Source organism: Nomascus leucogenys, chromosome 5 (genome assembly GCF_006542625.1).
Source record: "Nomascus leucogenys isolate Asia chromosome 5, Asia_NLE_v1, whole genome shotgun sequence".
NCBI lineage: Eukaryota > Metazoa > Chordata > Mammalia > Primates > Hylobatidae > Nomascus > Nomascus leucogenys.
Genome location: NC_044385.1, coordinates 124778422 through 124799437, shown reverse-complemented (window position 1 = coordinate 124799437; position 21016 = coordinate 124778422). Strand labels below are relative to the sequence as shown.

The 21016-nt window shown below is 41.0% G+C and overlaps 1 protein-coding gene across 30 annotated transcripts in view; it reads left to right on the top strand.

The window, feature by feature from the left end:
* The window catches only part of DOCK9 (dedicator of cytokinesis 9), a 293699-nt gene that overhangs the window by 224237 nt on the left and 48446 nt on the right, over window positions 1–21016 (top strand). For 14 of the 30 annotated variants that reach the window (XM_030813610.1, XM_030813597.1, XM_030813608.1 and 11 more), the window contains exons 32-38: window positions 46–159; window positions 2668–2785; window positions 7357–7490; window positions 9832–9946; window positions 13188–13254; window positions 14658–14705; window positions 17233–17369. In XM_030813610.1, the coding sequence (XP_030669470.1) occupies window positions 46–159; window positions 2668–2785; window positions 7357–7490; window positions 9832–9946; window positions 13188–13254; window positions 14658–14705; window positions 17233–17369 (733 nt within the window). Of the gene's footprint in view, window positions 1–45; window positions 160–2667; window positions 2786–7356; window positions 7491–9831; window positions 9947–13187; window positions 13255–14657; window positions 14706–17232; window positions 17370–17920; window positions 17965–21016 lie in introns of all 30 variants that reach the window. The other 16 variants (XM_030813623.1, XM_030813617.1, XM_030813622.1 and 13 more) reach the window with 2 other exon arrangements.

Sequence of the window (21016 nt, the reverse complement as noted above, 5' to 3'; positions counted from 1 at the left end):
TCTTAGAATCCTGGGTCAAACTTACCATGTGTGTCTTCTTTTCAGAGTCATCAGGCAAGGATAGCCACCCTCTACCTGCCTCTGTTTGGTCTGCTGATTGAAAACGTCCAGCGGATCAATGTGAGGGATGTATCACCCTTCCCGGTGAATGCGGGCATGGTACGTAAGCGTGGTCACATCAACTCAGCCGATATCAGGTCCCAGGGAAGCCAGGACAAAGCACCATAAGCTGGGTGGCTTAGAGCAGCAGCAGTTTATTCTCTCCCAGTCAGGAGTCCAGAAGTCCAAAATCAAGGTGTCAGTGAGGCTCCTGGGGAGGATTCTGGGCCATGCTCCTCTCACAGCTGCTGATGCTGCAGGCAATCCTTGGTGCTCTCTGGCTTGTAGTGGAACCGTGCCAGTCTCTGCCTCTATCCTCACTTGGTGTTCGTTCTTCATGGTGTTTGTGCCTCTGTGTCCCTCTCCTCTTCTTCTTCTTTTTTATTTTTTTTCCAAGATAGAGTCTTGCTCTGTTGCCCAGGCTGGAGTGCAGTGGCACAATCTCGGCTCACTGCAACCTCCACCTCCCAGGTTCAAGCAATTCTCCTGCCTGAGCCTCCCAAGTAGGTGAGACTACAGGCACCCACCACCATATCCAGCTAAATTTTTTGTATTTTTAGTAGAGGCAAGATTTCACCATGTTGGCCAGGCTGGTCTTGAACTCTGACCTCTCGATCCGCCTGCCTTGGCCTCCCAAAGTGTTGGGATTACAGGCGTAAGCCACTGTGCCCAGTCCCCTCTCTTCTTCTTATAAGGATGCTAGTGATTGGGTTTAGGGTTCACCCAGTATAAGCTCATCTTAGATATATAATGGAAAGATCCTATTTCCAAATAAGGGTACATTCTGAAGTCCAGGTAGACATGAATTTGTTGGGGGACAGTATTCAACCCAGTACACACACCCCTTTATTTTGCCATTGCAACTCCTGGTAAGTTGCATTTCTAGCTAAGATGGGGTCAATCACTAAACCTTCAATTCTTTTTAAAAAATAAGTATGAAAACCATGTTCTCCTGATGAACCAATGTCTTGTTAGGCCTCAGAATTTTCATTTGTATATTCAATAAAAATTTTTGGGGGGAAGGAGACACAAAAAAGGTGTAGTTCTAACCTAACCTGTGTCCTGGAAGAGGTCATGGTAGCCCCAGTTCTAACAGTAACGTGCTGCACAGTCTAAGAAAGGCCATCTCTGTGGGCTACAGTTTCTCTCCCTCTGTCAGATTAGAAGTGAGACTGGACATCAGGGATGCCAAGGTGAGGGACATGAGGCTCCACCTCCAAGAACTGACTGCCTTAATTTATATTGTCTTTGTGCTGTCTTTTAAACATGCACTGGAAATTGAGTAGACAGAGAGATGACCCCAGAAATTATCTCAAAAGTTTTTTATTAGAGATGGTTTTACTCTTTGTTACTCAGTCTTTGGTACCTTTGATATGATTTTTTAAAAAGGATTCTTGGAATCATCTTGCAATTCAGCTTTTTCAAAGCTTTATCGCTATCAAATTTCTTGTCACATTTCAGTTGCAAAAGGCTTTTTAAATGTTAACCTATAATAATTTCTAATTAGTAAAGTTTTTAAGAGTTTTACATCTAAAACCTGCACTCCTTCTCTTTCTAATGCTCTCTTCTTGGCCTCAGAGGGCTTATCTGCTATGAATTTCAGCAGATGTTATTTCAGCATTTCCCCTTGCCCTGGTACTTTGGACTCATGAACTGGCTTGGTTGTTCATCTTCCCACCTTGTCATTATGGGTGTATACTTGCAGAGTCTCATGTATGTTTCTGTCCCTCTATCCCACCCCAACAGTGATGCAGTGTCCCGTTTTTACACTACCTCTTCACCTCCAATTACGTTCCTAAGTAACATTACACTGAGATGAGCTGTGTGTATAGCTTTTGTGTGTGTGTGCCTGCTCTAAAGGGCATAAACTCTCTCTATCCTAAGTGCACCTCGCTTATCTCACCGTGTACCACATGGCATTTCACACATGTATTCTCTAACCCTGTCTGTTTTTCAAACCAGAGTGAGTAATTCAGAGTAGAATGTGACCTCCCTGAACTGCTTCAATCCTAACAAAAATGAACATTTTCACCAAAGTAAAATCCCGTTTTTTGACCTAACTTCAAAATTAATATGATTTCTCCATTGACTGAGAGTTCACATGATGCTACAAACATCTACAGACTGTCATTGCTGCTGTTGTTACAGCATAAAAGCTGTTACAGATAAAAGCCAGCATTCCAGTTAGAAAGAGCAGGGGAGGCTTTGTCTGAAGGAAAAAAAAAAAAAAAAAAAAAAAAAAACAATTAATCTAAGGAAATGTTGGGCGCCAGAGCTCTGGAAAGGGAAAGGTGTTAGAAATGCTGGGGAAAGAGAAACAAGACTTCATGGAACATGATTTCTCTCCCCCACCCCCACCCAGCATCCATATCCAATGCCCCCTGCTCCCCCTCTGACCCATCCCACCCTCCACCCTCACTCACACCTCAAGGCTGCTTCTCCCATGCAGGCAGGCATGTTGAATGCATCAGGCTGTCTTGGTTCTACACTTGCCCTGGCACTTCCAAGAACAGGGGAGGAATCCTTTCCAGTCATCTCTGATTGTTTCTGCATTCCTCTCCTTGACAGACTGTGAAGGATGAATCCCTGGCTCTGCCAGCTGTGAATCCGCTGGTGACGCCGCAGAAGGGAAGCACCCTGGACAATAGCCTGCACAAGGACCTGCTGGGCGCCATCTCCGGCATTGGTAATGCTCCATGCTCTTGTGAACTTCTCTCCACCATCACTCTGAAAGTGTCTTGTAGCCGATAGTTTGTGAATGTGTCACACTTGTGTGGTAGGACCTTGAAGTCTAAGTTTCTGCCCTGAGTGTTCTTTTCCTGCTTGTGACAGTCAACAACTGAAACCCCTCAGCCACGCCCTGAAATAAAGGTCCTGGATGCCTGTGACTCCTCAGGATCATACAGTTAATCACTGGCTCACGCTGTTTGCTTTTTGTTCAACGTTTGTTCAGTTTTCATTTTAAATCTTAATTGGATTGTGTATACTGTTAAGGAATATTTTTGCAGGTGGTGGGAGGAGGGGAACACTAATTTGTAGTGTTAGTGATTTTGATGAAATATGACATAGTAGTTCCAGTAGAACATAGCAGTTTATGGCTAGAATTCAATCCTAAAATCAGTTTTCAAAAGTCTTCTGTCCTACAAGACTTTTTCTGTGTGAAATAACAGAAGAGCAGGCACCTCTGAGAGAAAAACACATGACACAAATCAAGATTCTAATAGTTTCTCCATAAGAAAATACCAGACATAATGGACTTATTAATATTCTGACTGATTTGAACGCCTGTGCTAGCTTTTTCTCAGAGATAGGAGTTTACATATATATATATAGTAATATATATATATATAGTAATATATATATATATATACACACACACACATATCTTCCAAGAATTGTCACAGGTGCTCACAGGCTTCTTCAGTCTTTATTTCTCCCTCTGTTTATCACATTTTGAATAAAGATAGCATCCTACTATGGCTAGTGGCTAGACTACCCAATAATGGGACTAATTCATGGGATAAAATAAATGGCAGCCTTTATCCGATTAACTCACAGGACTTGCCCACTCTGAGATTATGTCTTTACCTTTGCCGGTCGTAGTGGTGTTAATATGCCATTTCATGTAGGGGATGAGACTGGGTAGAATTTAACATAAGAAAGCCCACACCAATGCCCAAATTTATCCTACAATAATAATACCAGTCCTTAATCTGGTTGATATTTATGTGTCTTTTTCACAGTTATGCTCTCCTTAGTTGACACTGTAAAGATTAAAAGAGTTAATTCATGCAAAATGCTTGGAACAGAGCCTGGCACATGGTAAATGCTGTGTTGGCTGCTGTCACGAGTTTCCATTTGCCTTTCTTCTGGGCCTTCACTCTGTCTCTGCCCTGCTTTGCCCCATTCCCAGCCACTGCTCCAGAAGCAGGGAGGGGACCTTCCTCAGAGGGTTTGGTCTGCAGTGGTTCACAGCACTAGCTTTAAAGTCAGATAGATTCAGCCTTGGATCTGGAATCGACCATTTGCTAGTTACCATGGCAGGATGTTGTCTATCTTCTTTGCCCTCCATACCCATGTCTTCAAAACGGTCGTTAGAGGGATTAAGAGCTAATACGACCTGTATGGTGGTTGGCAGAGGGGAGTCAGATGAGTGGAAACATCACTTCACTTTAACCTTGATCATTTCCACAAAGTTTTAATACTTCCGTTTGACTCTTGACTCTTCTCCAATTCAGAATTCACCTTGTTAGGATTGGGGACTTCTTTAGAACTTGGAGATAGGCCATTGGGGATCTTTAGCATCATGGCCTCCAGTTGCTCCGCATTGACGGTGCAGCTATGAAAAGTACTTAAAACTGACTTAATCCTTTTTCACTCTTGAATTTTAAGATCCAGATCCACTTTTCATAGGAATTCACCTCGACAGACTTATTATACTCAGGTTATCTATATTGCCTCTTTTCTTGAAGATATAAATCCCTGTTCTCTTTTAGGAGTACCTTCCAGGGAAGCGTCATCTTTAAACCGGGTTTACTAGTTTTTTTTCTGGCAGCTTTAGCAATTCTTTGTTCATCAGGGAGTTTCTAGCTAATTTTAGTCCTGGTGCTTCTCCTTCAAGAGCAAACTCTCCTTACATCTCTGTTAGAAGAATCCTGTTTCCACACATACTGAGAATGTGCCGTCACAGTTTTTTAAACGTCTTTGGAGCATGGTGCCTGAGAGTTTTAAAAGTGATTCACTGCCTGGATAAAAACGACTCTGAGATGACATTCATTTTAAAAGGCAAGCGTCCTGAGGCTCAGGGTTTCTTTTTCCACCTACTCAGTGGTACAAAGGGAAGAGGGATGAATTTATCTTCTTTTCATTTTATTCAAGTGTCGTTTAAGGACTTTAAAAGTTATGCACTGGGCCAGGATATTAAATGCAAACACATACACATACAAAATAGGAACAAACTAAGCATATTGATTTTGATATATTGCATTTCCATCTGTTTGCCTTAAATTAGGACTCTAGTTCTAGAATCAAGCTTGAGACTCTGAGAACTTAGGGCCTAATTTTACTTTACTGAGGACCTCTTTTTCTTGAGTTCTGTGTTCTTTTTCTTGACTTCTGTGTTCTTCAAATGCTGTTCTACATTAAATATGATATATGATTATATTAGAAAAATTATAATTTGGTCATAGCATGTGTTTCTTATCTGAGTAGAGAAAAAGGCCATAGTTTTTTCACAGGGTTTTTACCTGTCCCTTGCGACGATCATTCACATGGTTTCTCTCCTGGGGAGACGCAGCCACTGGCTAACAATAAGGCTTAATGAGACCATGTTGAAGCCTTCACTTCTTTTTTCAAATTCCCCTGGCTCTTCTTTTCTTTATCTTTAATACACTGAATCAGTTTTAGGGATAGCAATGAATAAATCTGAGTGTTCAACAGAGGGAAGGATTTATGACCTTGATGTCACAGGTCTTCCTTCTAAGGTTAAAGAGTTAAAGATCGACTGGGCATAGTGGCTCATGCCTGTAATCCCAGCACTTTGGGACGCCGAGGCAGGTGGATCACCTGAGGTCAGGAGTTCAACACCAGCCTGGCCAAGATGGTGAAACCCCGTCTCTACTAGAAATACAAAAAAATTAGCCTGGCTTGGTGGCGGTCGCCTGTAATCCCAGCTACTTGGGAGGCTGAGGCAGGAGAATTGCTTGAACCCGGGAGGGGGTTGCAGTGAGCCAAGATCATACCATTGCACTCCAGCCTGGCCGAAAGAGCGAGACTCCATCTCAAAAAAAAAAAAAAAAAAAAAAAAAAAAAAAAAAAAAAAAAGAGAGTTAAAGACCATCTTAACATTACCTGAGAGATGATGAATTTATGCCATTAGCCATCAAATTTAGAAGTACAACAACTGAGTCACTTTCAAACATACTTTTGGTGTAACCTAGGGGCGGCTATATCTATTTTGTTGTTTATTTATTTTTTAACTTAGAAGTATCCCAGTCCACGGCAGCTCATTTGCCTACTGAGATCTGAAAACGACCAGCCTGTTGTGAAATGCCAAGTAACAGCATCTTCAGCTTGCGTCTGGGAGAATGTGTGCTCACAGCTGCCAGACACAGAGTCCAAATCTCCTGATGCCATCTGCCAAACCAGCCAGGCCTTTCCGCTGGAGGCACGCCTTTTGGTTCAGCACAGAATGTACTAGTCCAAAGAGTCATTTTAAATTATGTGATTTATTTAAATCTTATCTAAGCAGGAAGTCAATCTATTACCTTAAAAAATTCCATAATACCAAGATAGGGAGTGATTTCTGCCTTCAAATGCTGTTTTTTTCATGGACATCACAAATTTTATTTCCACATTGGATTTCCTTTCTGCTCATAGTAGTTTATAGCAGATTCCCAAATATTCCCCGTTCACGCACCCTTAGTGTCACTTTTTTTCATGGCATCCCTAGGCCGAAAGACACACCCAACAGTTCTGTTTATTAGGTACTTAGGATCAAATAAATTAATAAGTACTTACATCCTAACAATTTAGTAGGCACTTAAATTATACACATAAATTTAAAGAAAAAAATTAATTTTATTTTTAATAACCACAACTAACTACAAATGGGTGGTGTGTGCCTGGTTGGGCACTGACAGCTTCTCAGCCTTTGGGTCAGATTGGCCAGCACCATTCGCATTTCTTGTCCCTCATTGATTACTTGCCTTTTATTATAGCAGCCCCCCAAATACCCAGCTTCACAAATATGTCTCAAAAGGAGCATAGCACAACCTGCTGCTGAAACAGCAGCTTCTGGCCAAGGTCACGTATCACTGTGTTCTCCTTGAGAATTTAAAATACCCCATGACACCCCTCAGAGTTTGGTAGGCTCCTCAGTGTTTATTTTCAGTTTGAATGCTACGAGTTTGTTGTATGGTCTAATTTTGTGATTTGATAGTTGTAGGTGGATTTACCTTTTAATTTTTTTGTCTTCATTCTATCACATTCCGAAACAGATATGCATTTTTAGTCTTAGCGATGAAAGGTGGTTTCTAATAAGTGAATTGATGTTTACATCTGAATGTTTCAGACTAGTTTCTTTTTCTCATTGTATATGACCTGGTTCTTTAAAGGTGAAGTAATGGAATGCAACTCTTGAGCCAACTTTCTAACAAAAAATAAGTGCAATAAAAGCAATTTCCCTTAAAGTTCAGTACTCATCTTTATTTTGTTCTGTCTTAATAAAACTGTATTCTTGGCTTGATTTCCATTTAGCTTCTCCATATACAACCTCAACTCCAAACATCAACAGTGTGAGAAATGCTGATTCGAGAGGATCTCTCATAAGCACAGATTCGGGTAACAGCCTTCCAGAAAGGAATAGTGAGAAGAGCAATTCCCTGGATAAGGTAATTGCTTTTCACCCAACACAAATGTTTCTTATGATCAATGGATGTAGCCCAAAGTAAACGTACTTCATGTTCTAGTGCCTTTTAAGTGTGACCTTTTGTTTTTTTCTAAACCACCCAGCTGACCTGGAGTAGGTGATGAGAGCCTTAAGGTTGGGGCCCATTCCTTGAAGTGCTCTGATTCCTGTTTCCAGGACCTCAGATCCTGGGCAGGGTTTGCAGTGGAGCGTCTTTAGTGAATGGCTCTGGTGGGTTGGACAGGGAGGGACTCAAAATGCTGCCCATCTCAATTCCCTGTAGTCTTTTTATTTATTTATTTATTTTTTGAGCCCAGGCTGGAGTACAGTGGCACGATCTCCATTCGCTGCAACCTCCACCTCCTGGGTTCAAACGACTCCTCTACCTCAGCCTCCCCAGCAGCTGGGACCACAGGCACATGCCACCATGCCTGGCTACTTTTTGTATTTTTAGTAGAGATGGGGTTTCACTATATTAGCCAGGATGGTTTCGATCTCCTGACCTCATGCTCCACCTGCCCCGGCCTCCCAAAGTGCTGGGATTACAGGTGTGAGCCACCACACCCGGCCAATTCCCTGTAGTCTTTATACCAGAGACACCGTCATCAACACAGCTCTCCACCCACAAGGGTGTTAGGTCTGAAGCCAGCTCCAGAGAATAATTGATCATATAGGTGATTCAGGGATAAGAAATCACTTTATTCACACAGCACCCACCCACAACACAACACTTCCTCCTCATACTTAGCCTTTTTTCTTGAAACTACTAAGTGCTCAGACCATTTGGAACTTTGTAGGAAAGGATAAAGTGTGGGTTTAAACCTGGAGCCATGGTAGATTGGTATCACTTTGGGCACAGATTTTCTAAGTTACTTCAAGTTACAGGCAAGTGCCCATCCCAATAAACAGCTGAGCCATTTAGGAATTTATCCCTAGTTCTCCAAAAATACGCAGAAGACATCCTTCCTCAGCATCAGGTTTATAATCTTGTCACACATCCTATGGCTGGCATTGACATGGTTATCGTTAAATGCAGTTCTGTTGAGGTGCGAGCAGCTCAGTTTGGGTGTGTCATGACGTATTGAACTTTTCCCTTGACCCCAACATGCCTTCATGTATAGAGGGAGAAGCTGCTCCGAAGGCACTCTGCTTGTGTCATACGCAGTGCTGGAGAGGAGGAGGAGGGCTGCCAGTCAGCCAGGAAAAACCGGGTCACTGTGGATTTTTCCCTTCTAACGATTCCACCTTTGCCAGAGGAGACATTGAACGCAATACCCTCCCTCCCACTGCCGGAAGTACTGAGTTCTCCAATGGCTCTGATCAAGTGGGCAGGCCAGAGGGTGCATCCATACCAGTTTTGCCACTAATTGCTCCTGTATTTTTCTGTAAATAAAAATATTCACATATTTTATTAAGCCTGATATATATACACACACACACACATAATTTTTTTTTCAATTGGCCACCAGCACCTTGAATAAAACATCTTTTTTCCACTATTGTTTTTGCTTTGATATTTGGCAAAAAAAATTTTTTTTATTTCAATTGGAAATTCAACTGGGAGAGTTTTTAAATCTCCTGTGTTTGCAATCACATGATGAGATTCTTGTTCTGCTTTTTTTCCACAAGAACCTGCTGCCTAGTGGCAAAATTGCCCTCTTGTTTGCCCCAAGTTTTCCGACGTTTGCAGTGTTGAGCTAAGCTGATGATGGAGTGACCTCATCAGTTTAGGACCTTTGGCGATGCTGTGCTGACGTGTCCCTGTTTGTCCCGGTTGGGCACCTGCCTATTGTGTTCCCTGAGCAGTGCCCACAGCACGCCCCATAATGCACCCTGGGTGACGGCGCCTGGGCTCCAGGCTCTGGGGTGCTTTGGTCACAGCAGCACCACAGGCACTTGCTGTTTCAGCCACCGCCGTTGTCCTCAGGAGGTGGTTGGTTGTGCAGTGTCTTCTGAGTCATGGTTTCTGTTCTTGATCCTAGCACACATACTTTCTTGCATGAGGTTTCAATATACTTGGCATCTCAGAAGGTTTTACTTGGCATAGTTAAAGCTGTGTTTATCCAGTGTGAAAGTTCTGTGCCTTCTGCTTGTCCCTTAGGAGAGCGTGCTGAGGAGACAAGCTAGGGTTTCCATGGGCAGCTTCTGAGTGTGTTATATTTGGGTGAAAGGGTGCCTGTGGTTTAATTGCCAGCAAGTTACTTGCATCTTCCAATGTGTATGATCTGACTTGATTCTAAGAATCTTTCTCTTCCAAGGGAGAAAAGGGAAATACATTTACCTCCCGTAATTAAATAGAACAATCGCCTATATTTTCTTTTTAGCACCAACAAAGTAGCACGTTGGGAAATTCCGTGGTTCGCTGTGATAAACTTGACCAGTCTGAGATTAAGAGCCTACTGATGTGTTTCCTCTACATCTTAAAGAGCATGTCTGATGGTAGGTTAAAAAATGGAGATTTCTGTTTTGCTTGTTTCAGTACTTGGTTTGTTTGTTTTTAACTTGTAATAAGTTGAAATGATACAAAGATTTCAAAGGATTTTCTTCCTTGTTTAAAATGCATATTCATTGACTAAATGTAATAGAAATAAGAACCTTGTTGTGGGATAATCATTTCCTTAATTATTTTATTCTAGAAAGTGAGTTCCAAAATGTGAATGGGCCTATTTCTTAAATTTATATTAAACTGGGACCTACCATCTTAACTAAAGGAGATAGATGCACGTAAATAAAATAGCTTTTGACTTTAAAAAAATTTTTATTCGTCCAAACAAACTTACTGTCAACTTGAATAACTGTGTTAGTCTCTGGAATTAGAATATATGTTGTGGGGGGACCTAAGCATTCCTTCCATTTAGAGTGTGTATATTCCTGGCTCAAAGTGGGAGATATGTTATTTTAGTTTTCTAATGGAAATGGTGGTATCATAGTAGATTATGTTTCTGTTTAAGGGTTTGACAATCACATTTTAAAATAAGAATGAGCAGAACTATGAATGCTCTATCTGGACTACATAAGGCTTGCAAATGTGTATGACAGGACAATTTCAACTCTGTTAGCTCATCTGTGTATCTGGCTATGTAATATAAACAATCCCAGTAAACAATGTCACAGTTCTTATCCTGGGCAAATATCTTATTTTTCCTACAACTAATTAAAAGGTGTGCTGTGAACTTCATTAAAGTGATTAAATTAGGATAAACTCCCCTGAAAACAAAGTGCCATTGTTTGAGAACCTGAAGGCGTCTTGTGCTGCTTATATCTTGGGGCAGGAGGGTGTACTAAACATCCAGGGGAGGGTATTTCTGCTTGAAAATAGTATTTCTTTTAGATCAAGCTTCCATTTCAGCAGCATTAACAGCCTGGTTTTTTTTTCCCCACCCCCAGCCAAGGTACAGCCTGACTTTTTAGCTCAGATGGTAGGAAAATCCCTCTTGCCCATAAAATAAAGACTGGGTAATTCGTTCTTCTTTTGATTTGTTACTTTAAAATGCTATTTTTTTTAAAAGAACAGATGAGCAAGAGTTTCCCTGAATGATGACCAAATACACTAGCACAGGGCACTTAGTCTGATATTTGGGTTTATAAAGTTGAAATTCTTCCCATTAAGTCAAAAGTTCTAAACTTTGCTTCATGGTAATAATGAGTTTGAGCAAGCATTATAATTCTGTTTTTCCTTTGTTTAAAGTTTTCTTTAAAATATTTCAAATTTCAAATATTGAATATGACCTATAATAAGAACATAACTGTTTTTTAAAGACAAATATACAAGAAGATTTGAATTCAAGTAAAAGTTATTCTTTAAAGTCATACACATATTTTTAAAATGCAACCACCTCTTCAAAACAATTTTAGAATATACTTTCTCTCAACTTTCTTCAAGTTATCGATTGTTTTCCCTTTATAATTAGAATTTGTGTGTGTGTGCATCCCATTTAAGAAATCTTCTCCTACCCCCAGGGTCATGAAAATATTTTCATATTTTCTTTGAAAGCAGTGTTATTTAAATTTTCACATTGAACTCTAAAAATCTACCTACAATTGGCTTTTGTGTGTCATATGGGTTAGGAGGAGAAATCACCTCCAGAGATAGTTAACACAGAGACAACCAAAATCAGTTGTGTACCTCTGTAGCTACTCTTTTCATTTATTCCACATTTAATGAGCACCTTCTACATTCTGGGCCCTTCCTCGCTATCCTTCTTGTGCCATTTCCCTCTTCACAGAGCTTATCTTTGTCTTCCCACTCTCCCCAACCAGTACCTGGGACCCAGAGCAAGGAATGGCAGCGTCATTGCCCATGCTGCTGGCCGCTTTGTCTGGTGTGTGCTGAGGGTGGCCACAGGGTTAGCAGGGTGATCCCACCAGGCTCTCCAGCATGCACTGAGCTCCCTGGGGGCTCACCCTACCCTGCTTGCCAGCCCCAAGTACCCAGAGTCTGTTCCTCTGGAATCTAAACTCGAAATCCCTAAAGATGGAAGCCTATGACCTATACTTATTACTGGTCTCATAGGCCAAGCGGCCTTTAGAATCAGATGCACATGATTTAAATCCCCACTCAGCCATGATTCTTCAGACTGGTAAATGGGAGAATTGCTTTACTTCCCTGAGCCTCTGTTAGCTCATCTGTGAATGGGGACTTTCTTCTGCCCCAGATTATGGTGAGGATTAGATGGCACAATCTATGTGAAATTGTGAGAGCACCTAGTACAGTGCCTGGCACACAGCAGATTCTCAGTCAATATCCCCTGTCATTCCTGCCTATCATTGTTCTTGACAAGTGTAGAGTGAAAGCCTGTGGCCATACATCTTCATGAGCCATCAGCATCCCCACAGCCACCCTCTCTGCTCATCTCAGGCCCCAAAGACTCTGGCTTTTTCCCTAAGAGAAACCTCTTTACCTATTTCTCAACCTCAGTGTAAAATATAAGAATGCAAAAAAGGTTAGCTATTAGATGATAGAACTCAAACAATAGTAATACTAAACTGTTAAGGGTTCACACAGAGGTTTAAATGCACATACCATTTGGTACAGCTATTTCGCTTCAGAGAACTTATCCTGTAGGTATAGTTAGACTTGCATGCAAAGACCCACATAAAAGGATGTTCATTGAAACATAATTATAATAGCAAAAAGTTAGGGGGCAGAAACAGTAACTGTCTATCAGTAGGAGACTAGTTAACTCAATTATGGTCTATCCACATAGAGGAATATTATGCAACTTGGAAAAACTTGAGATAGATCCAAGCTATATTGTTCAGTTAAAACTCAAAGAGCAAAATTATGTGTGTAATATGCAAAGATTTTCAACAAATTCCCTCTTGGGGAGAGATCTTGTAGTAGGAGACAAGAGAGCCCGGCTTTAGGTTATATGTCCACTTGTATTCTTTGAATTTTCTAGTCTATTTAAGAGCATGTTACATATAAGTTAAATGAGCATTGTGCTAGAATATAGCACTAAATGACGTATGATGGAATTAAAGTTCAAATGCAGCATATTGAAGGTGAATAGGCCTCAGGTGTGTGATATCCAGTGTAGAGTGGTCAGCTATTATAAAAGAGGGCAGGGGAAGGGTTTAGAGGCCTACACTCCAAGGTTCCTTCCCATTTTCACAACAGGTGATTCTCCATAATGTATATCATATGTATTGTGATTCTAAGTAAATGTTTATTTTCTAGATGCTTTGTTTACATACTGGAACAAGGCTTCAACATCTGAACTTATGGATTTTTTTACAATATCTGAGTAAGTAGCTTTCTCTTTGATCATTGCCTCTTGATTTTTTCCTGGATTATTAAGAGGCTTGAAGAATACTATGTAGTTGAACCAGGGGAGTAGTGTATGTCACATCTTCACTTACTCGTTAAGCCTTTTTTCATGGACTTGGCCCTAAAACATATTTTCAGGGCTTGTGACCCAGTGATCAGTGGTCACCCTTAAAGTATTACAGATATGTGCTTGTTTTACATGAGAGGTAACTGCTTATGTGTATAAGTCATCTTAATAAAATAACATGAAATTCATTAGCCGAATTGGGTAGATACTGCTTTTCTAAGTTGAACCTAACTTAAGCTGATGCAGAAACTGAGTCAGAAAAGTTGCTATAATTTTAAAATATAAGAAGTAAAAGTGAAATCTTATGTAGCATCTTTATCTCATTTTGGCTTGTCAGTATAAGTTTCTGATTTCCTTTAAGCTCTTTACTTTTAGAAACGTAAATCTACAATCCCTTATCCAAAACTGCTGGGGCCAGATGATTTTCCAAATTCAGAACTTTTTTGATTTCTGAAAAATTTATATATAGACTGTGTCCCATTACATCCCAGCAGCATCTCTCTATAGTACAAAAAAAAAAAAAAGAATTTCTGCAGTACTATTATTGTTCATAATAATTGGATAAATCATAACTATAAGTAGCTTTATGTCTATTATTTTGGGTCACATTTTGGTGCCAGATGTATTTGCATGAACTCAGGAGGAAAGCTGGTTTTCAGAGTTTCATGCATTTTGGAACTACAGATGAGAGACTGTGGGCCTGGCCCTCAGTGGACACTTGGCTCATAGTCTTCTGACCTCTGCTGAGTTAAAGGCAGGAGTTATGTGGTGAAACGAGATTCAACACCAGAGGAGCTCACTAGACATTGTTTTAACTACCTCATTAAATACATGATTTAAAAAAAAATGTTGTTAGATATATATTTTTAAAAACCACACACTTGGTATGTATAATCCATATATTTGAGCCAAAAGAGAGAGCTCTTTATATATATGTAAATGAGGATGAATAAGTAACTTGGAACAGCGTGCGTGGTCTTGAACATGATTTCTCGGGCACGCTGCCGTGGAGTGAATCACCATCTCTGAGTCGATGGACGATCCTGTCGGTCGTGGGCCTCTGCACTGTGTTGCTTTAACCAGCCACCGCCACACTGACAGCTACACAAGATAGGGCTTCCTTCACAGGTTAATACATTTCTCCGGGTTTGAAGGGACTTTCCAGAGGACTCCCAAAAACCATTGTGAAGAATGAGGATGTGACTTATGCGGGTACTAGACATCATGTTTATTGTTATTGTTAACAGATACATAACGTCCTGAAAATAATTTTATCTTCACATTTCCCTAATAATTTCTCATCTTGCCTGCAGAGTCTGCCTGCACCAGTTCCAGTACATGGGGAAGCGATACATAGCCAGGTACTGTGGGGTGTTTTCATTCGAAACGTGTTGTTTTCTGTGTTGCCTGGCTCTGATTGTGTGGGAATGGTCATCAGTGGCGGTTGGCAGTTGGGATTCGTGGAAGCGGCCATGGGGACCGATGGCAGGCCCTTGGATTGCCACCGTAGAGCCCGGCAGCGTCTTTGGTCTGCATTCCTACAGGCGAAGTCTCATTTCATCTCACGCATTAGCTCTTGGAAAGCGTTCCTTTAGCGGGCTGCGGCTACCCTTCTGTCCTCGTCCAAACTCCCCCTCCTTCTCTGTTCTGTCTCCTTCCCGTCCTCTTCTCCCCAGTTCTTCTTCCTATGTTCCTTCCTCAGTGATTTCTCTTCCTCTGTTTGACTTTCCAAGGTCATTTTGACTGTTCCTGCTCCCAACTACAAAGATACTAAAATCTCACCTAACCACTCTTCTTCTTTCTTAATGAAAGAATGTTTTCAGTCCATCCCAAATTTGTGTGGACTTCCACAAACCTTCTCTAAAATGGAGCCTTTTCTCTTCCTACTCTTGACTAGTTGATAAGCGCTCCATGTTGTTGGCCAGAACTCCCTGGTGAGTAGCATCACTCCCACTTTCCTGTCCAGAACCAGCCTCCTAGAAACTCCTTGCAGCTGTGTGGCTGGACACGCCTTCTTTGGGGGTGTTTCTTCACAGCACCTCTTGTCCTTACCAAGTTCTTCCTCCTGCCCCACTGCCATTCAGAATGTCTGTTTGTTTTTTTCTGTGTTGTGAGCCATTCTGTGTTAGTGTATTACTGGGGTCTTGGTCCAAGTATTATATTTTTTTACTGTTGTTTTTAACAGCTTTATTATAAGTAAACATGTTTTAAGAAAAACTTAAAAATGTAATTGTCATTGAGGTTTGTTTCTCTATATAGCGACAATTTTGTCTTATAGTGATGAAATAGGCCAGAGATTTTTAATAGACTTCCTCTTTGTGAAGATTTTCTTTTTCTGTTAACATTGTTCTTTTCTGGGGATATTTGAGAAATTTTCAGAATTACATTTTATGTTAAGAAGTAAGCATGTATGTTTTCTTTTTAAAAGAAGCAAATTTAGAATTTTTGCATTTTCCTCCTGTTAATATTTTCTATTTTTCATTGAAATGTGGTAGCACTTAAAGTTCTCTAATCTTAACTGTTTATTTTTTATCACAACAGTAGTTTTATATTTGAGTTTTGGAGTACTAAATGCAAGTATATACAAGGTGTCCTTATACCAGCAACATCTTCTACCTTGACTTGGATTCTCCCTGACTTTGTCCCACGAAGATGGGCAAACAGTAAATTCTGTCACAGAAAGGCACTGTGCTGGGCTAGCTTCACTTTTTGCAGTGACACCTCCATCACAAGATGGCATTTGGAGAATATTGTGCCAAGTAGAATAAAATGCCTCACAGCTTAAAACAGTGAATGTGAGAAGCTGAAGATGTCTGCCCCAACAAAATGTTTTAGAATCGGGTTTTGTGAAATGGTTAACTTATTTTTTTCAGTGGATATAAATTTAACTTCTTAAAAGAAAATCTTTCTACTTCATAAGCACCCTGTATATATTTGCATATAAAAGTGTGGACTGCCTTAAAAATAGATGAGCCAAGGAAAACGGGAGTGGAGATGGTGTGACTTTGCTCCATGCACTGTGGAAAGATATGCTCTGCTCTATACAAAAATTGCCATGGGTCTCTGCTGCATGTGAAAAAGATCCTGAACTAGACTGTGAACCTTGTACATGTTTGCCATCCACAGTGGTCCAGTTTGATGAACACTGTGCCTTCTTATTGTCACTTTGAAGTCACGCAGCAGCATGCAGTCGATGATAGTCCATGCATGTCCCTGTTCTCCTACACACAATAACACAGTGAGGGGGACGGTTGGCTCCGGGACAGGGGACAGGTGTCATTGCAGCCCTGGTCTCATTTTCATCTGCTCTGGTGATGGTACACAGCAGGAAGTTAGCTGTTTGATTGCTAACCCAAATCACTCTTCTGTTTTCTCTACTTGACTGCTGACAAGTTTAACAAAGTGTGTGGCTCTTCTCCTTCCTGCTTGGGTAAGAATAAAGGTGTTAAAACTCATATAATCCCTTCCATCGCATGTTTGTTCTCTGTGTCTTCCAGTGCATTTTTTAATTTAAAAAATACATGTCTTTTGCTCTTTCAGAACATATATAATACAAAAAGATTAGTGACGTTTTGACAGTTGTCAGAACACTAACCATTAGTATTGCATTGGAGTGATGCTCACTTTTTTCAGAGTAGCATCTCTAAAGTACTTTCTAAAAATAAAAAGATCCCTGCTTTGGCCTGATTTTTGCTTCTGGGTCATCAGGTGCTTTGCCGTGAAGTGTGTAGGAGCTGCCACCTGTCTGTGTCTCTGGCTGCTCCACCGTGCTCAGTCAGTGCATGGCCATCTCCCTCGTGCCATGTTCTGGCTTCACTAACACTCCCCGTCTCGCTGCAGTGTAACACGTCTAACTTTTGCTTCTATCCCATTTCACTCATGTTGCAGGAACCAGGAGGGGTTGGGACCCATAGTTCATGATCGAAAGTCTCAGACATTGCCTGTTTCCCGTAACAGAACAGGAATGATGCATGCCAGATTGCAGCAGCTGGGCAGCCTGGATAACTCTCTCACTTTTAACCACAGTAAGTCCCATGACATGCCATCGTAACAGCCAGCCATCTCATGTGCCATCTCAGAGGGGAGAGCCCCAGGCCACACCTACCACATCACCAACTCAATTTTTCTTCTAGCTCAAAGCAAGTAGGATGAAGAGCTCATGGCAGAGTTCCCTTCCTTGGAGGAGCGTCCTCAGCATTTGGGAGTGACACAATGTGGAACACGCTCAACTACAGCACTAAACCTAAAAGTGCCTGACCCTTTCCCCATCCCCAAAACAAAACTTGGCTGGGCCCACAGCCAGCCATTCTCCAGTATTAAAAACATAAAATTTGGATTCATCACCTAGAGCCAACTTAGTGTTGGCTTTCCCCTGCAACTCTGAGAACATTTGGGATGGATTTCTTTCACCCCTCCTGATCCTGTGCATGTAATTGATCAAGTGTCCGCATTCTGACATTCCAGCTCTGAATGGATGTTAATCCTTGTACTGCTGTGAAAACATAAAGCCCATGAATCAATTTGTGAGGGTGTGGAAAAGCGTCCAATAACAAAGTGACTTTTTCTGTGTTTTCAGTGTGAGAAAGATATCAAGTGTGCTTGGAATTTCTGTAGACAATGGTAAGATTTAATCAGGTTGACGTCTGCTTACAAGGCCGCTTCACTTGCAAGCCGGGACCCTTTTTGTTCATCTTGCCTTCCTAACTTTGGGGCTTTCTAACTTCACAATAGAGATTCTGCCAAAACAGGGGAGCATATTTTTAATTTACTTTTATCAGTCAGCAGAGGGGACAAGGCATCGTGTGCTGTTTCTAGTAATTTAAGTGCTTTATCTTCTTAAGGGTTTCTCAAAGCAGAACACCTGAAAGATATCAACCATACAGCACATGAAAAATTAATGAGATCATTTATAATACCCATTTCTGCTAGTGTTGTGTTCTCTAAATTGTTCCATCTCTTCTCCAAGCATGACACAGCTAGTTATTGTTTTATCTCAATAATTATTTGTTATTCCAAGTGCTGTCTTTAATACATGGTTATTAATATCTTCCATCATGTCTAATAATAAATTCCATTCACGGTGATTTTTCACACCTCTTTTTAAAATACAGGCCGAGAGTAAAGGCAGTGTTCCCAATGCATTGTATTAATAATAGTTCAAAGTAAGATACCTGAGGAATCAAAACAAAGCAGCTTCCCACACCTCTGCCCCAGCAATGTGGGCATTATGAAGATTGTCTGGGTGCAGTTTAAGTGTTACGAAGATTGGCCGGGCATGGTGGCTCATGCCTGTAATCCCAACACCCTGGGAGGCCAAGGCAGGTGGATCACTTGAGACCAGGAGTTCGAGACCAGCCTGGCCAACATGGTGAAACCCTGTCTCTACTAAAAATACAAAAACTGGTCAGGCTTATTGGCACACACATGTAATCCCAGCTACTGGGGAGGCTGAGACATGAGAATCACTTGAACCTGGGGGGCTGAGGTTGCAGTGAGCTAAGACTATGCCACTGCACTCCAGCCTGAGTGACAGAACTAGACCCTATCTCAAAAAAAAAAAAAAAAATCAAAAATGTTATGAAGATAGTCTGTCTTGATAAAATCCCAGGCTTAATTTAGATAATGTCAGTCTGCCACACGCTGAGTTGGTAGCCATAAAATGCTACTTCTGAGTTCTACACTTAGCTGTAGAATGCAAACTGAGTGACATCTTTAAGGCTACAGTACTTGATTTTTTAACATCTTTTCTGCTGGGGCTTTGACTAGCTCTGCAGAAAAGTGATTGAAACAAAACCAGGAGTGTTGTTATTTTTAGTTTTTCTTTGCCATTTAGCAGCAGAAATTCAATCCCCACTGATAAACAGAACCTGCTGGACCTCCTTTGCTCAGATAATTTCTATAACACAGAGGTTAACTCACTATTGGTTGAAATAAATTCTTAAACTTTGAAGCACTTTTAAAAAAATCGTAAGTACACCAGTGCTCCACCTCCAAAGATAATCATTTAGGAAACACAGAAAACAAAAATTAAATGAATGGTCCACATGTGAATAAATAACCTTAATCCACTCGGAAATGCAGCAGCTCTTCCTACTGCAAATGAGTTTTGTGGTGGTAACTTGAATTGGAGGAGAGAGACAGCTGGCCTGGTGCTGCTGCTGCCGCCAAAAGCCATCTTGTTAACATGGTTTATTTCCATTCCGTCTTCCTGCTACCCACAGAGCCCTGTCCTCCTGTCTCCCTCCTCTTTCATCAGTTTTCAGTGGCACACTGTCCTCAGTCACATTTCTGCTTTGCCAGTAAACAGCGTGTAGCTGATTCTTCCAGTCCTCGCCTGCGTTCCTACAATTCCTGCTCATCCCAAATTGGTTCTGTTATCTCCTAAGTTGTTGCATCTCCTAGAACTCAGCCTTCTTTTACATCTCCAATTCTCATTATGTGTTTGAGTGGCTTCAGCTTTTCCCTCCGCTAGCTCTTTGAGCTCCAAATCATCAACTCAGACAAAAAACACAGAGAAGGGAGTGCGTACTGTATGTACATGAACATGTTTATGTGGTGTGTGTTATATATGTACATGTTTGTTTACATCTCTACCTGGGTATTTTTTGGGAAATTTATGGCCATATGTCTTTAAAAAAAAATCCCATTTAACAACAAATACAATACCTTCTGTTGGACCAACCAATATGACATAGATCCAATATGTGAGAAAGTTGCCAGGGATCCCCAGGAGTCCAAAACGAATTTATTTCAGAAGAGAATAAAAATAGGAAGAGTCCCTGTACATCTGTATTGTTCATTTCCTGTCTTTCTGTAGAGTAGGAGAGGCTTTGTCAGAACTCAGCTTGACCAGCAGGGAGCAGCAGAGGCCCATGGGAAACGGAATCCTTTGTAGCTCTGTCCCCATCACCACTGATAACAGGACATGGAAGAAGGCACCACACGCACAGCACATGGAACTCCAGCAAGAACCTGTCTTTACTCTTTAATTTTGATAGGAAATAGAATAGCAAATCCCCATGCCCAAATCCCATGATGGCCAAGTAATCTTAGCTATTTGAAAAACACCCTTAAAAGACAGGTTTGTTGTTTAGGCCGTCACTCAGGTGTATGGAAAATAAACTTTAGAACACTTAGGCCTTGACATATTTAGTGTAATTTGTGCTCATTGTGTATCAGTGGAAGAGATTTGTGTCAAATAAAAAATTGTGATAGCACAAAACCACAAAGGGAGGGTATACTGTAGGTACATGAACATGTATATGTGTATATATGTGCATGTCTATAAACCACATTGTGAGGTGAAAACTTAGTGAAGTGTGTTTGCAAATAAGTGGTACATTTGCAAAATATATATAAAATAACACTATGTTTACTTTGATGTCATGTGTTGTTCTAGGAATACATCAAGTTCATTTGCATAATTCATATTTCCCACTGGTAAATGCAGGGAACACCAGCCAAAATGTAGCAGTGTGTAAAGAAAATCTGGATTTCATATAATTTGACCTAAAAGGCAGTTAAAGATTACTGGGTCAAGTTGCAGATAATATTTCAGATCAGAATCAGAAAGTATTTTCTAACTGAACTGGCCTTGAGTGGCATATGCTGAGCTGCCTGTGAAGTTCATGTGGACACCTGCAGCTGGAGCTGTGCAAACAGACTGGAGGAG